The sequence below is a fragment of the Eurosta solidaginis genome, chromosome 5, assembly GCF_040869045.1.
Source record: "Eurosta solidaginis isolate ZX-2024a chromosome 5, ASM4086904v1, whole genome shotgun sequence".
In the NCBI taxonomy this organism is placed as follows: Eukaryota; Metazoa; Arthropoda; class Insecta; order Diptera; family Tephritidae; genus Eurosta; species Eurosta solidaginis.
The window spans coordinates 18,597,439-18,614,581 of record NC_090323.1 but is presented as its reverse complement, the minus strand read 5'-3'; the positions used below and the strand labels follow the sequence as shown (position 1 = coordinate 18,614,581).

At 41.3% G+C, this 17,143-nt stretch overlaps 2 protein-coding genes across 5 annotated transcripts in view; one reads left to right on the top strand and one right to left on the bottom strand.

Moving 5' to 3' along the window:
- DIP2 (disco-interacting protein 2) overlaps positions 1–1,437 on the top strand; it is a 56,105-nt gene extending 54,668 nt beyond the window's left edge. For all 4 annotated transcript variants that reach the window (XM_067790333.1, XM_067790332.1, XM_067790331.1 and 1 more), the window contains 3 exons: positions 151–623; positions 682–830; positions 908–1,437. In XM_067790333.1, the coding sequence (XP_067646434.1) occupies positions 151–623; positions 682–830; positions 908–1,011 (726 nt within the window). In that variant the 3' untranslated portion in view covers positions 1,012–1,437. The remainder of the gene's footprint in view (positions 1–150; positions 624–681; positions 831–907) is intronic.
- Positions 1,438–2,817: 1,380 nt separating this feature from the next.
- Csas (CMP-sialic acid synthase) lies at positions 2,818–13,696 on the bottom strand. The gene is made up of 5 exons (XM_067790334.1): positions 13,436–13,696; positions 13,162–13,352; positions 5,842–6,046; positions 5,614–5,787; positions 2,818–3,109 (listed from the first exon to the last, which is right to left on the bottom strand). The coding sequence occupies exons 1-5, from the start codon at positions 13,498–13,500 to the stop codon at positions 2,965–2,967; spliced, it is 780 nt and encodes a 259-aa protein (XP_067646435.1). The 5' UTR covers positions 13,501–13,696; the 3' UTR covers positions 2,818–2,964.
- Positions 13,697–17,143: the final 3,447 nt, after the last annotated feature.

Sequence of the window (17,143 nt, the reverse complement as noted above, 5' to 3'; positions counted from 1 at the left end):
AATCCAGATTGTGAAAACGAAGCAGGGGCAAAACGTATGGTGAATTCCTGACGCAGCCGTCCCACTTTATGGCGAATGAACGACTCTACAATGCTTCCTCTTATTAATCTGCTCTCTTTGATTTTATTATTATACTTATTCATTTTGTAGGTGCAATCGCCGCATAATGCTAATGGCTATTTCACCATTTATGGCGATGAAACCGATTATAATGATCATTTCAATGCAAAATTAGTAACTGGTGCGACAACAGAAGTGTATGCGCGTACAGGTTATTTAGGTTTTTTGCGTCGTACTGAATGTTCGCAAGCCGTATCCATTTTGGATGAAACTACACCAAGTGTAGCTAGTCGTGATAGTGATAATGAGTCTTTAAATTCAATGAGTCAATTGCAACTAAATTTTTCATCCATGTCAACTGGTGTTGGTGGTATACAAGCGCCCAGCATTGGTGGTGGCGGTGGGGATCCAGGTTCAATTGGTAATGTTAATGAACAGGAGCTGCATGATGCTGTGTATGTTGTGGGTGCTTTAGATGAAGTGATTACATTGCGTGGTATGAATTATCATCCGATTGATATTGAAAATTCGGTATTAAGATGCCATAAGAAAATCGCTGAATGGTATGTTGTTATGGAAATACCCTCCATAAAAAAATATAAAATTTCTATTGTATTTTAGTGCTGTTTTTACATGGACCAATTTATTGGTTGTTGTTGTTGAGTTGGATGGCAATGAATCTGAAGCATTGGATTTGGTACCGTTGGTGACGAACACTGTTTTAGAAGAGCATCAATTAATTGTTGGCGTTGTTGTTGTTGTCGATCCAGGTACAAATTCAGTAAATTTTTATTAAAGCACGAAATCATACAATAAATCTCCTTCCTCTTATAATATTTTACCACAGGCGTTGTACCAATCAATAGTCGAGGTGAAAAACAACGAATGCATTTGCGTGATGGATTTTTAGCTGATCAGCTTGATCCCATTTATGTCGCATATAATATGTAAATACACATACATACATATACTGTTGAGTGGAAGATCAACTAATCTCAGCTGACGATCAGAAAATGCTTCTTGTATGTGCACATATGGTTAAAGAACGAACTATTTGAAAACACCAAAAACCATCATATACTCTAGTTCAAAATTCGTTTGAAAACGCTTTATGTAACCACGCCCACGCCCACTTCATACAATCGACGAAGCGTGACTTTGTGGAGTTTGGTGTAAAATTAACTCGACGGCATGTGAGGACGTTTTTCGTTTCATGTGTGCGTCTCTCTACTTACGCGACTTACCATTACCATAACTATGTCAGGCTCTAATGTAGATAATTTTAAGAGTTTAGCTCGTTACTGCATCTATGACAGTAATGTTACTCAACGATAAATGGTGGACTAATAAATAAATAATGGGCTCTAATATAGATAAGTTTAAGAGTTCAGTTCGTTACAGTATCCATGACAGAGATGCGCTTCGACGACAACTGGTCATTGGCACTAATAACAGCATTCAACGAACGAATATGGGCAAAAGAGCTGACTGACTCTGTGCTTTTTTTTCTCTTAACATCTACGGCTCGCTATTTAGATGTTATTCTGACTTAATAGGAAGATATAGCGAAGCAGTTGTAAGTGCGGTGCAAATCTGCAAATTCATCCCCTTATTTTTTTTACTGCTGGTGACCATATATAAAATAAAAATTGCCATATTTCAGATTTGATAAAAGTAAAAAAGGAACAAAGCTTATATCACGCATTTGCGGGATATCTCAGCTTCAACATAGAGTTAAAGCTGTATATCAGCTTCCTTAACCTTCTGCGGCAGGAACGACAAGTGATGTGCAATTTTTTGTTTAGGGTATGCAAAAGTGCATTCTTGTACGGCGTCACAATCAGTTTATCTGAAATTTATGTTGGTTGATCAATTGAGACGATTAAGGGTGCATGCTCAGACGCCGGACCTAACATCGTTCGCCAGCCTACACTGTTGATTAGGCCTGTGCTCACGAAGGAGATATCTGGTTAGTTGTAACAATTTCCCATAACTCTGCACCGATATGCATTTTGAAAGATTTATCTAAAAATTTAGTTCACAAACAGTCCAATTCAATATAGATTCCATGAGAACGATAATTTATGAACCAAATACTGAGATAAGGCATCCGCGTGACTTTTTTGCGAGAAATTTTAAGGTAGGAAAGCATAACTCGGTTTTAGCCATGCCAAGCACTTTCATTTGAGTAAAACCCTGTTGAGGCTTTCACAGATCGTTTTTCAACTCATGCGCGGATATATATATATATATTAGGGTGTGTCAAATTTATTGTTGGAAGGGCACATCCAGTTTCTGAATCTATGGGTCATTCTGAGTAATATTGTCCATGGGACCATAGGTCTGAAATGAATTTCGAGCCTCCCTAATTTTGTTAGAAAATTGTATATATCAATCCGAATAGCGGCCCTCACAAATAAAATACATGAAAATAAATGTCAAATTCGGTTTCGGATTGGGATATAAAATTTTCTAACAAAATTAGGGAGGCTCGAAATTCATTTCAGACCTATGGTCCCATGGACAATATTACTCAGAATGACCCATAGATTCAGAAACTGGATGTGCACCTGAAGTTTTTTTCCCCATTTTTCCTCATACAATTTGATCCGCCCTATTATATATATATATACAATATGCGCGCGAAACATACATACATGCATATGTACATACATGCATACTTACATACGATACGTACATAGATACATTAATACATAAATACTTATATATGACGATACATGAAAATGAAATTATTTATTATACACTATTATTTTAAGATTATATATAATTAATAATGATGATAATAATAAAAAAATATGTTTAAATATTTTATAGTACTCAAATGAATTGAATTCTTTTCATATATATTTTTATAATACATTTAGTTTTGTACAGTATAATTCTTTAATTATTATTTTCAATCATATTTGCGCACTTGTTTCCATTTGCTTCTTCTAGTTTACTTTGCACAAGACATTCGGCAAGCAAGAGATCGGTACAGGTATCAATTTCCATTGCGTCGGCGGCATCGATCTCAACTACATCGCATCTGAAAATATATTTTTCTTCGTTAATTAAGAATGTTAAATGAATAAGGAAAAACATTTCTGATAACAAATTGAGCTTTAGGACTTGGAACAATTTGGCGGAAGGAATTTTTTACCAAATATTACATTTACAAAATTTTTAAAGTCATCTAAGTGCGCCTCATGTTGGGCGCCACAACAAGCCAACAGATAAAGAGATTGCAGGATGAGTTGTTTTATTATTTTAAATAAAGACGTGGAATTTTAATACAATAAGATATTCCTTAGAATCAAATAAGTGAAGATATGTGGCTATATTTTGTAGTTGGGTAGCTTGGTGGAGTGGAGTTGGACAACAGGCGATGGCAATATCGATAATGTCGATAGATTTCATTGTTCAGTTTTTGAAGAGTGTAATCCGTTGGCAGTAGCGAAAAGTATACCCTATACAACGTAGCGGTAATCAAGTGAAGAAGGCTTGACCTCCATTGCTGTTTCTAACAGTCTCAATAGAGGAATAGCCAAATAAAAATTCAGAAAATGTAAAAGAATTATACTAGTAACGGTATGCATTACTTGGAAATCAGCTTACTTTTACGATACTGAAGGACGTGATAATGATTCAACGGTGTCAATGCTGCGCTTATATCCAGCACGGACTATTTTACGTCAATTTATTGACCGTGGTGTTCAACGGAACAAAAGGGTGGGCTTGGGATTGCTGGTATGATATAATCTATACCGTTGGGTCAAAAATGCAGCAACGAAACTAGACCAACGTAATTTCCAAAGCGTTTACGAGTCAGGTAGTCAGTTTGTATCGCATTCTCATGTAGTATCTTGTTGTGTACGCAATAGGAAAAGTGGATGAAGAGCTTAGTTTAAGGGACCAACATTACAGTCACTTCTGATCATAGAAGGCATAGCAATAAAAGAGATAACATCGTGGATTGTGAGGGGTCACTGAATAATATTAATAATCTTATATATATTTCTGGTTGCTGTTTTTATGTACAGGTCCCTTTTTCGCTCTTATTTGGAATCCAAATATATAAATAAAGCTTTGGTTGTAAAGATCGAGATTCGTGTTATTAGCGAGCTTTGGTGATTGTTGGTCGTATTGCTTTTGTTTAGCTATATTTTATTAAAATAATTTGTTAAAAATAAATGACTGTGAGCACACAAAGAAATCTATTTGTACTATGGCACTATTGTTAATATTTGATTAGAACTAACACTGCACGGCAGGTGCTAACATTCGCCAGATGGCAGCGCAAGCGGATATAAGTTTTTATTGTTAGATGATTGATAGAACAGCTGATTTCTGTTGATATTTGATATGAGACTTTTATATTTCGCTCATTTACTTCAATAGTGTTATAACTCAAAAAACATTACTTTTGAGTTAATAACATATAAACGTACCCAGTATCATGATCTATGTATAAAAAAATCTTTGTGATCAGTTAAAAATTTACCACGTGCTATAAAAATTAAAATATGCCTTTTTATGCGCAACATATGGCAGTTGAAATCTTTGAACGGATCTCCTGGAAAATTGTGTTTCTTGAATTATGACACTATTGACGTAAATGAGCGATTTGTTACGCAAGATGCGCACGGGTCCGGCTCGTATTATTATATTTATATACATTGTAGAGCTACGAAATGGATATGATCGGGTCATAAAAAAAACGTTGTTGTTGTTGTTGTTGTAGCGATAAGGTTTCTCCCCGAACATAAAAAAAGTTACGATCGCTTGTACGTGACCTCTTAAAAAATCTTCAAGGCTACAATATTTGATGTTGTTGTTGTTGTTGTTGTAGCGATAAGGTTACTCTCCGAAGGCTTTGGGGAGCGTTATCGATGTGATGGTCCCTTGCCGGATACAGAACCGGTACGCTCCGGTAACACAGCACCATTAAGGTGCTAGCCCGACCATCTCGGGAACGATTTATATGACCACATTAAACGTTCAGGCCATCCGTCCCTCCCCACCCCCAGGTTACATGAGGTGCTTGGGGTCGCCAGAGCCTCGTCTGTTAGTGTAACAGGATTCGCCACGGATAGGTGAGGTTGCCAAATGGGTTTGGAGAAGCTATATATTGCGCTGGCAATCTGAAAAGTTTACGCTACACAACCCCTTGAATCTGGTATTTTAGTCGCCTCTTACGACAGGCATACCTACCGCGGGTATATTCTAACCCCCTAACCCGCTGGAGGGGTACAACATTTGATAGTTGTTATCTATGTGATGGTTGCTATCACAGGATACGAAGATGTCATGAGGGCATATATCAACAGGTTCCCTCTGCCTTAGATGGCAAAATGAGAAGTACGCGACTCATATTTGTAGAGCACCTTTTCTACGTTGCTTGTTATAGGAAAATTAAGTTGATCTCTAGCAGCTGCTCAAACTCGAGTGAAAGTGTTGATAAAAGCCTTAGTATCCTTTCAACCTAACCTAATCTAATCTCAAATATATGGAGTACACACTTTTTTTTATTAACATTGCATATCATATTACTTATCATTTTGAAATCGATGCTCATATTCGACTAAACTCCTTGTGGCGAAGTAAAACATTCCTGTTTCAATTAATTCACCTGTCCAATCCTGACGACGTGGTCTACGCTTTGGATTGAAATTCAGTGGTACAATCCGTCCATCCGCATCAAACATCCAACGTAATTTATAAGATCTAAAAATTTAATTCCAAATTCAATATTTCTTAATCGTTTAATTTTGCAGCTACCTGGTTGCCGCAAAGACGCAATCCTTCGTTTCAAATCGTCTTAAAGCCTGTCGGATATATGAGTCTTTCAAGAATATTGAAGTACATTGAAATAATGCAAATCTATTGACAGTCTCGTGCGCTTGTAAGAATTCATTGACTGATTCCAAAGATGAAGTATTATCTTGAGCGGAGAGAGGATCTCGCATGTGCACCAGTGCACCAACTGAAATGGAACGATTTAGACGAAACTTTACGCTTAGATTGTTTTCATAATTTTTTTTAACTGTAATTACTGTTCACGTCATCCTTATGCCACTGGTGCTCAAAAGCCCAACGTACCAAATTGGCAAGTTTTATAAAGGACCAGAATGCTTGCACTTTGTTAGCTGCTGACAGCGCGTGGTGGGCACACCAATCACATTGGTAAGGCTCGAAAGCCAAAAAACCTTTGCTGCTCATATCGGAGTCAGTAGTAGATAAGCGGGGTAGGTAGGTAGGTTGAACTGGCCGGTCCATGAGGACCTCACATAAACTGATTGAGTCCGTAGTGTTACCAGAAGTTTGTTTTAACGACCAAACTGAAAAACCCTATCAAAAACCAGGACCTATGTTATAAAATAACTCCGTACCCTTGGCAAATACTAGAAGCTTCCTAGGACTTAAGCCACCCGCTGCTTCTAGATCTGACAGCTGTATCACTCCTAATAGCTGGAGTCTTAGCCTGGCAAGTGCAGGGCACGAGCACAGAACGTGCTCGATCGTTTCCTCCTCCAACCCGCACTTCCTACATCTGCTTTCACTGACCAAGCCTAATTTAAAGGCATGTGACGCAAGAAGGCAGTGTCCAGCCAGAACACCCGTCATGAGTCTACAGTCCTCTCTCTTTAATGACAGAAGCAACTGTGTTAGTCTAAGGTTGTAAGACCTACACATAATCTTCGACACTTTACAGCCCCGCGCTTGAACCCACGCCTTTCCCGCTTGGTCGATCATGTGCACCTCTCGCCTTCGCTTAATCTCGCCCATTCTAATTGGGAAATCTACGGAGCAAGCTTCAAGGGATGCGCCCTTTTTAGCTAGTTCGTCCGCTTTTTCATTCCCATCTATTCTCATATGCCCTGGGACCCAATATAGATGTATGCTTCTCCCTGTCCCGATTCTCTCCAGAGACAGCATTTAGATGCTGTGCTATGCGAGATTATTGCCTTAATTGCTGCTTGACTGTCAATATAAAAGTTAACACGATTGCAGCTTAATCTATTCTCTTCCAGGGTTTCTACTGCTTTGGTTACGGCTAATATTTCCGCTTGGAAAACGCTACAGTAATCCGGCAGCCTGTAGGATCTGCTTATTTCCGGATCAGCGCAGTATACCGCAGACCCTACTTTGGAACCATAGGTGTACACATGTATCGCCTCGTCCGCCATTTGCGCACCCTTGCGCCAACCGTCCACCTCTATTGTGGCCTTAAGATCTCCCGCGAAGCGCAGATAGGGAATCATGTAGTCTGTTCGTTTTGTGATTGCTGACGCTATGCTACTATGGCCATATGGTCGGCGCTCAAGCTGCCTCGGTGCTTCGTTGCGGTCGTTAACGCTTTGTTCTTTACTACCAGGTCTACAGGTGGGATGTGCAGAATGGCATACAGTGCAGCCGTTGGGGTTGTTTTCAGGGCTCCCGTAATGCTAAGCATCGATAGCCTGCATACCCCCTCTAATTTTTTGAGGTATGTTGTTTTTTGTGTGGCTTTCCACCAAACAAGAACTCCATAGTATAGAATAGGGCTTACAATCGTTGTAAAAACCCAATGAGAAAGAGAGGGCGATAGGCCCCACGTACACCCTAGCATTCTTTTACATGCATAGAGTGCCGTTGAGGCCTTCTTGACCCTCTCCTCCACGTTGAGCTTCCATGACAGCTTACTGTCTATGATTCCTAGATATTTTGTGCAAGGTTTCTCCTGTAAGGTCACCCCTCCTAACTTAGGCCTGGTCCAATTTGGGACCTTGTACGTACCTCTTTGTAAACAAGACCATATCCGTCTTCTCCGCATTGACTTTCAACCCGACATTAGATGCCCAGGTATGAATATCCCGAAGCGCCGGATCCATCAAAGAACTAATCGTTGGAAGGCACTTTCCACTTATGACAATTGAAACGTCATCTGCTTAAGCCGTAAGTTTTACGGGTCCCTCATCGAATTGCCTGAGCAGTTGGTTGATGACCAGCGTCCACAGCAGAGGTGATAGCACCCCTCCCTGCGGCGTGCCCCTGTCCGCTGATTTCGTCGCCTCGTACAATCCCCATTGTGCTGTAATCTTTCTGCAATTTAACATGCATCCGATCCATCTGATTAAGGCAGGATGTACTTTAATGTAATTAAGACCATCCATAATCGCCCATTTTGCAACATTATTGAAAGCCCCGGCAATGTCCAAGAAGACTTCTAGAGCATACTCCTTATATTCCAGGGATTTCTCTATGCTTATTACCACCCTATGCAATGCGGTGTCTACCGGCTTGCCTTTGGTGTACGCATGCTGTGTTGTGGAGAGCAGCTTTTCATCCACGTTGGACTTTATGTACACAGCTACCAGCCTCTCGAAGGTTTTGATGTAAAGCTAATGGGTCTATAGTCTTTGTGATACACGGGACCGATCTTCCCCGCCTTTGGTAGAAAAGCTACACGAGCAGTTCTCCAAGAGTGCGGTACATGATTCAGTCTTATGCACCCATCGAATATTATTTTAAGCCATTCCACGACCGCCCTACTTGAGACTTGTAGCATGGTCGGGAATATACCATCTGGGCCCGGCGATTTAAACTTAGAAAACGTCTTCACCGCCCACTCGATCTTGGTATCGGTCACCAAGCCCGGCACTACTAGCTCCGTGATCGAAGTGTGAGTGATGTCTGCTGGCTCTTCTAAACCGTCTCGCGATGGGAAATGTGTATCGAGTGACCATTCCCCGTTCTCTTTCTGTATTAGTCCCTGGACTATATTCCCCTTTGCTAGGACTTTTTTCAACCGTACTGTTTCGCTGGAGCACTCTATGTCCGTACAGAAACTTTTCCATGAGTTTCTCTTCGCCCTGGTAATTTCACGCTTGTAGATCCCCAGTAGATCCCTGTACTCGTCCCGACACGCTTCGCTTTCCGCGGTCTTTGCGAGCTTAAACATTTCTTTAACCTGTCTTCTTAGAAGACTCAGCTCATTGCTCCACCATGACGCCTTTGCTTTTCCTCTGAATCTTCTTAGAGGGCAAGCTTTGTTATACGCAGTCATAAGCGTCCTTGTTAGGAATTCATTCGACTCCTCCAGTTCCTCTACATTAGCAACCTCTTTGGGTTGTCCCAGTTTTGTTTCTACGTTTCTGGAATTTAGTCCAGTTCGTTGACCTAGGGTTTCTAAAGGTTCCTCCCTTCTCTACCGTCTTTAGGGGGATGCTGAAGCTGATATACGCATGGTCGGAGAAGGATGGTCTATCAAGAACCATCCAATCATACCTTGATATATCACGCTCGGAACTCAATGTAATATCCAGAACATTGCTGGATGTTGGACCAATGTATGTAGGGACATTTCCCCTGTTGGCTATCTTCAAATTGGTTTGCAGGATGTAACAAAACAGAGATTCGCCTCTCTCGTTCGTATCTGCTCCTCCCCACGCATCGTGGTGCGCATTTGCATCTGCGCCTATGACCAACCGCCCTTTGCGCCCTTCCTCCTGTACTAGCCTTTTGCACTCCATCGGTGGAACCTCCGCAGCATGGGCCATGTAGCAGGACGCCAGGATAAATGCCTGCTTATTCTTTTGCTCAACGGCCACCGCTACGAGATCCTCAGTGGTGTAATTAGGCAGCATTTATGAATGCAGCTGTTTCCTTACCATTACTACAGCTCGCACCCGTCCTTCCGTTTGCGCGTAGTAAACGCCAAACCCACGCGTGCTAAGTCCAGAAACCTTTCCTCCCGATGAGAGCCACGGCTCCTGGATAAGCGCCACGTCAAACGAACCCTCCTCAAGGGTTAGGAGTTCGCTCGATGCCACTTTACTGTGTTGGAGGTTTATCTGTAGGACTCGCAGCACCATTGGGCTGTTTGTCCCCCTCCAGCACCTTCGTCTTGACGTCGTCGTCCTCCCCTTGCCCTTTTGGTTTAGAGTATTCGAGGCCCCCTTCAGCCTCTCGTGACTGTTGTGCCGGGTGTTCCTCTGTGCGAGTCGCAGCACCATTTAGCGGTTGGTCCTCTTCTAGCACGTTCGTGGTGACGTCGGGGACCTCCACCTGTCTTTTTCCCCTTAGGCTTTTGAGGTCCTTTTCGACTTCGCCCACCTCTAGCGTGTTAGGGTTTTTATCCTCGGGACTTCTTTTCCTGAGTCGCATGTAAATTTTGCCAGTGCCAAAGGACATTTTGCCAAGCTGCGTGTACAAAATATCCTCCGCTTGCTTGTTTATTTGGAAGATGTAGAACTGACCATCCTCGGTAGGCCGAGATACAGTAAGTACCTTCCAATCCTGTGTCGGTATGTTCGGATTCTGATTCTGCAGAAGTCGCAGTGTATCCTCCGACTTCATCACGCATGGTATCCATACCTTAACTTTTGGTACCGTGGGGATTTTCGCTTTATCCGCCACCTCAAACCGAGCGTTCGTGCCTTGCCTTTGGAGGTTTGGAACCACTTCATCCAGCCACCGCAAGCTCGCGATGTTGTCGCACGCTATCATCTTCACACCATTATACCATCCCCCCGAATCAAAGGTTGGAAGGGGCTTACTTGGTTGTTCCCGCATCATCTTAAGCATTAAGCTAATAAGCTCCCTTTCCACAGATCTCCACCTTTCAGTAGTCATTTGTCCGAAAGGACTGCTACGATCAACCAGCGCCACAGTCAGTGACTGCTTTGCCACATCACTCATCTTCTCGGGAAAAGCAGGAGTCTTAGTGTTATCTCCCTTTGACACCTCCGAGAAAGCCGGAGTCTTAGCGTTAACTCCCTTTAGCGCCTCCGAGAAAGCCGGAGTCTTAACGTTATCTCCCTTTGGCTTATCTCCTACTTCCTTAATTGGAACTTCCCTCTGACTCGCAGATTTCGAGGTAGTTGCTACCTCGCTATTGGAGCCCATCTGTCTTACAGCTTTGGGCCTACTTGTCTTGTCTATGCGACTGCCCTGCCTCGCGGCTCTAGGACTGGGTCCTTTCTGCCTCTTGAAAGCAGGCTTGTCGCCTTCCGCCGAACGTTGCCTCTTCATTCTGTCATTCGACGCTTCTTCCTCCTCGTACCGGTTGCAGAACCGAGGGTTCCTCGCAGCAAACCTTTTTAACTGCCTTCGATCTACTTCTACCGCTTCATGGGCCCATTCCAAGCGCTCGATCTCCACTTCTGTTGGGTCGACCACTGCTCCCAAGCGTTGTACAATTCTTAGTGCTGCACGGTACTGCGAGAGAGCTCTTTTACTTCCTCTGCTCCGTACCCTTCTCCACTCTTCTACTCCGTTTTCATTTGTGTGCTTCTCCAACACGGAGTTCATTGAATCAGCACTACTCTCGCTCCCCGAGTCCGACGCGTCGCTTAATTCGTATTTGTCGTCCTTGGATTGCAACTCAGTCCTCCTCTTGACATCGTACTTATTACAATCAGGTAATGAGTCGTTCATCTTGGTCGTACGACCACCTGCCCGACAAGGCGGGCTCAGCGGTCCAGTATTATATACGGGGAAAGAACCGTCCGCCACAGCAGCGCTCCTTACTGTGGTAAGGCCATTAATACTTCCCGAGGTGGCCCGGTATCGGGAAGGCTCTGTTCGAATACAGCCGAATTTATCCCCTGGCTGCAAATCGTCCAATAGGCACGGTCCGCATAACACCCTGGATTAGGGGGTTGGCAGTTCTTGGTCACCGACATCCCGCCGCCTTCCTATGAGGCGAAACGGCGTAGATGTCAGTCCTAAACAGCTCCGCCTCATAGTCGGGCGCTATGGAGTTCGGCTAAGCCCTCACACCAACGACAAGGTGCCTACCCTACTGAGGGAGATAAGCGGGGTGCTTTGGCAAACATTCCGAGTGTATTTTTACCATGCCCTTCGGAGTTGGCATAAAACATGTAGGTACCGTCCCGCTAATTTGTAGGAAAAGCCAAAAGAGCACCACGCATTTTCAATTTAAATTATCATCAACGAGTACTTTGCTCAAGTAAGGAGTTTTTTTTACAGTCAATTACCGTGTACAAGTACCGTTTTAGGTATCGAGTACGTTGGTACAGTATCGAGCTTTCCATTACCCAAGTCAAATAACGCCTCCTACATGTTTTATATTTTGCTTTTACAATGGCCGCATGATTTTCTACATTTGGGAATTTTGTGTTCCCAGTTCTTTAAAGAGATTGTTGCATTCCGTCCTTAAATTGTCCTCCAGAAAAACTCATCATTTCGGAATTTTTAGAAAAAATCAGCAAATACGGGTGCCGACGGGCCTACTTGTTTTGGTGTATTCAAAGATACGTATTCAGGATTAAGAATCGGGAACCTAACATATTTTGACGTTTCAAAAGATATAAGTGAATGAATCAATGCACATGAATTTTGCATATTATTTACTGGAATTTTATTTATTTTTCAAAATATTGTTTTTAGAAAAGGCTCAGAAATCCCTCGCACAACTCGCAGAGCGTGTAAATCTCGCAAGCTTGCATAACAAAATGTTTTCTTTACGAGGTCATGAGGCACTTGCGAGTTTAGTTGAGTTGTTTTGATAAGGTATGGATTAGTTTGCATAAGTTCTACTGTGCTTTTTAATGAGTACGATGCGAGTAAATAACGAGTACTTTACCTCGATACTTGTTTTGGTATCGATTAATTTTCTCGATCCTTTTATATGAGTGCAGGTAAGGAGTACAAGGTGGTATCGGAACAACACAAGCCTGCCGTAATCGGACATTAACACAACAAATACATCCAATTTTCAGTTAAAGGCCCACAAAAACGATCTCTCTTTCAAGCAGGAACAAATAACGAGGGTCATGATTTGTTAGCGAGAAACCCTTAGATTAAGCGTGAAGTCCAGATTTTCTAAAGTCCCACATAATCAACATATCCCTTTGAATAACCCGCATACGTTTTAGATCGACGGTCGTCATATGAATTCGCTGGCTAAACCATGCGAATTATAAAGATGCTTCGGCTCAAAAAGTACACGAGACTTTGCCCCTAAGCATATTTTGCTTGGAAAATCTTTTATCGTGACCCTCTCAGCACGTACGGAGGTGAGCTATCGGAAAGAGCTCACGTTTTTTACGTTGGTTGAATTAGGGCGTCCGTCTCGTCTCACCAATTACTTACATTTTCTAGCTACGTTCGCTATTAGCTCGCTGTCTGTAGACACCCAGATGTATTCAAATAGGCGTGATTCATTCAAAACCGTTAAGGTGCGTCCCAACAAAGATATTCCATTAACTTCTCTTAAATTTTTGTTTGATATTCCTCTGGATCCACCACGTGCCAATATCAACGCATGCGTTTCATCTGCTGAGCTAAATTGTACAGAAAGAAGTTCAAACTTGAAACTTTTCGTAATTTTATATATGTAAATATTTGTAGTTTTCTTTTCACCTACCAATAGTTTATACTCATTGAAAATCCTAGAACATAAGTAAGTAAAAATAACTGTAGCAAATACATCGTCTACTATTCGATGAGCGTTCACAATGGGGTGCAGTTCTCGAATGAATGCGTTAGTTGGACTACATTAATACTAAGTACCCATTTAAGTATTAATTTAAAGCGACAATTGCTCGCTCAAAACTATGCTAGTCAGTATTGTAAGCTGTCAATTGAAGCTGCTGCTGAAATCTCTGTGCGCTATAGTAACGTTGATTTTATGATTACATGCTTTGGCACACGAAGTTGAGGGGCAGTTGCCCCAGCTACCACTTGAATCACATAATGGTTGAGGCCTATATAAAGTTAGAACCAAATAAGTAAGGAAGGCTAAGTTCGGGTGTAACCGAACATTACATACTCAGCTGAGAGCTTTGGAGACGAAATAAGGGAAAATCACCATGTAGGAAAATGAACCCAGGGTAAACTTGGAATATGTTTGTATGACATGGGTATCAAATGGAAGATATTAAAGAGTATTTTAAAAAGGAGTGGGCCATAGTTCTATAGGTGGACGCGTTTTCGAGATATCGCCATAAAGGTGGACCAGGGGTAACTCTAGAATGTGTTTGTACGATATGGGTATCAAATGAAAGGTGGTAATGAGTAATTTAAAAGGGAGTAGGTGTCACACCCATTTTACAAAGTTTTTTTTAAAGTTATGTTTTGCGTCAAAAAACCAATCCAATCACCATGGTTTATCCCTTTTTTCGTATTTGGTATAGATTTATGGCATTTTTTTTTTATTTTTCGAAATTTTCGATATCGAAAAGTGGTCATAGACGAATTTCGCCCATTTTTAATACCAAGATAAAGTGAGTTCAGATAAGTACGTGCACTTAGTTTAGTAAAGATATATCGATTTTTGCTCAAGTTATCATGTTAAGGGCCGAGCGGAAGGACAGACGGTCGACTGTGTGTAACAACTGGACGTGGCTTCAACCTATTTCGCCCATTTTCACAAAAAACAGTTATCGTCATAGAGGCTATGCTCTCACCAAATTTCACACGGATTGGTAAATTTTTGTTCGACTTATGGCATTAAAAGTATTATAGACAAATTAATTGAAAAAGGGCGGAGCCACGCCTATTTTGAAATTTTCTTTTATTTTTGTATTTTGTTGCGCCATATTATTGCTGGAGCTGAACGTTGACATAATTTACTTAAATACTGTAAAGATATTCATTTTTTTGTTAAAATTTGACTTTAAATTACCTTCTTTTAAAAGTGGGCGGTGCCACGCCCATTATCCAAAAATTTTACTAATTTTCTATTCTGCGTCATAACGTCAACCCTCCTACCAAGTTTCATCGCTTTATCCGTCTTTGGTAATGAATTATCCCACTTTTTCGGTTTTTCGAAATTTTCGATATCGAAAAAGTGGGCGTGGTTACAGTCCGATTTCGTTCATTTTAAAAAGCGATCTGAGATGAGTGCCCAGGAACTTACATACCAAATTTCATTAAGATACCTCAAAATTTACTCAAGTTATCGTGTTTACGGACGGACGGACGTACATGGCTAAATGAATTTCTTTTTTCGCCCAGATCATTTTGATATATAGAAGATAGACTTCTATCTATCTCTGTGTTTTGTAATACGATCGGTTAAAAAATTTATATATGTATTTTTAGTTGAATTTTCCTTTTTCCATAGGTTAATCCGATCTAACCGCTGATTAGTGCAAATGAAACATTCCACTATTTTTCCCGACGTTTCGCTAAAACTTTTTTAGCATCTTCAGGGGCATTTCCATTTTATTTTCTGATATGAATATGGGAAAGTCGCTCCTGTAAAACGTCCTTAGAATCCTTGATAAATAGACCACCGCTTTGTAGATCATTCTCTGCACTACTGTTACTAGTATTTCTTCTACTTTGCGTTGCCCAGTAGTTCTTGAAATCCCATCCCAAATGTTGCGAAAGCAATTTGCCGGCTTGGATAGTTGAATATGAGTTTATTCGACAAATTGCTTGGATAGTTGAATATGAGTTTATTCGAAAAATTGCTTTCGCAACATTTGGGATGGGGTTTCAAGAACTTCTGGGCAACGCAAAGTAGAAGAAATCCTAGTAACAGTGGTGCAGAGAAAGATCTACCAAGCGATGGTCCTTTTTATCAAGGATTCTAAGGACGTTTTACAGAAGCGACTTTCCCATATTCATATCAGAAAATAAAATGGAAATGCCCCTGAAGATGCTAAAAAAGTTTTAGCGAAACGTCGGGAAAAATAGTGGAATGTTTCATTTGCACTAATCAGCGGTTAGATCGGATTAGCCTATGGAAAAAGGAAAATTCTATCTATCCCGATTAGCTTATGCCGTTACGGATTACCGTTATGCGAACAAAATTAATATCATCTGTGAGCTCTGCTCAGCTGAGTATAAAAAAACAGAATTATGCCAGTTTTAAGCCTTTTCTGTATGTAGTGAATGGAAAAAATTATTTTGTTTGCTTCTCTTGCAATACTTTAAATTTGTTGGTTAGGCCTTTGTGAATTAGGCTGACCATATATTTCGTATATTTTTGTATAATTTTCCTGACTGTCGCTCGCTTGAGTGAGCAGCCCAATAATGTGCTGTGACGTAATTTAAAGAATCTTCGTGTGTATGTTAAAGTTAGTCCGAATGATTCGCTTAATCCTAATGAGATTAATGATGCTTTTGTAAATCGTAGTACCTCACCAATACTTACTACATTATCGTTTAACCGTTTAAACGGTTATGGCTATCCAACAAGGCGTGCCAGACGTTTCCTCGTTGGGTTAACTGGGACGAGTGGGTCACACCAAGGGAATTTAAATCGTTTTCCGCATAGTCTTTCCAGCGGAGTGGGGTCAGCCACCTTCCTCTGCTTCCATAGGCTGGTTCCTATAAAAATACTTTCTTTGGTCGACGACAGCAGGTACCTCGCTTTGTCTATATTCACCACCAAACCCATCCTTGTCATAAACCAATATTTTCCGCCTCTTTTTCCAGTTTGGTGTAAGCAGAACTTACGGTTCAGTCTTTAGGCCGATGATGTCAATGTCGTCACAATACGCCAGTAACGGCACGCTTTTATAGAATATTGTTTCAGAGAGGTTAAGTTCTGCAGCTTGTATTATTTTCTCCAGCGTCAAATTAAAGAAATTGCACGATAGGGGGTCACCCTGTTTAGTTTCGGACGGTTCGAAGAGTTCCCTCCCAATTTGGACTGAACTGATCGTCAAATGCAACGTCATTTTGCGCAGCCGTAAAGGCAGCTCCTTTTCATACTATCGAAGGCAGCCTTCAAATCGAAGAATAGGTTATGTGTGTCAATTCTTTTTACGTGGTTTTTCCCAAGATTTGGCGCAAAGTGAAAATCAGGTCGATGATAGATTTACCAGGTCTAACGCCACTTTGATAAGATCCAATTAGTCGATTCACGATGGGTTTCAATCTTTCGAACAATACACTTGATAGGACCTTATATGCGATATTAGGAATGCTGATTCTGCGATAGTTGACGCAGTTTGCAATATCTCCTGCTTTTTGACTGGGTAAAGAAGGCTCAGACCCCAATTATCAGGCATGCACTTGTCCGACCATATTTTGCAAAGAAGCTGATGCAGGCGCCTTACAAACTCCTTGCCACCATATTTGAATAGCTCCGCAAACAATCCATCAGCGCTCGCCGCGT

What these genes read in the sequence shown, in the direction of transcription:
- Csas (XM_067790334.1), bottom strand. Translation starts at nt 13,500, where the DNA reads ATGTATTTGCTACAGTTATTTTTACTTACTTATGTTCTAGGATTTTCA. An exon ending in TCAATGAGTATAAACTATTG is followed by an intron (nt 13,353 to 13,435) that starts GTAGGTGAAAAG and finishes TGTACAATTTAG; the next exon opens with CTCAGCAGATGAAACGCATG. An exon ending in AGCGAACGTAGCTAGAAAAT is followed by an intron (nt 6,047 to 13,161) that starts GTAAGTAATTGG and finishes GTTCCATTTCAG; the next exon opens with TTGGTGCACTGGTGCACATG.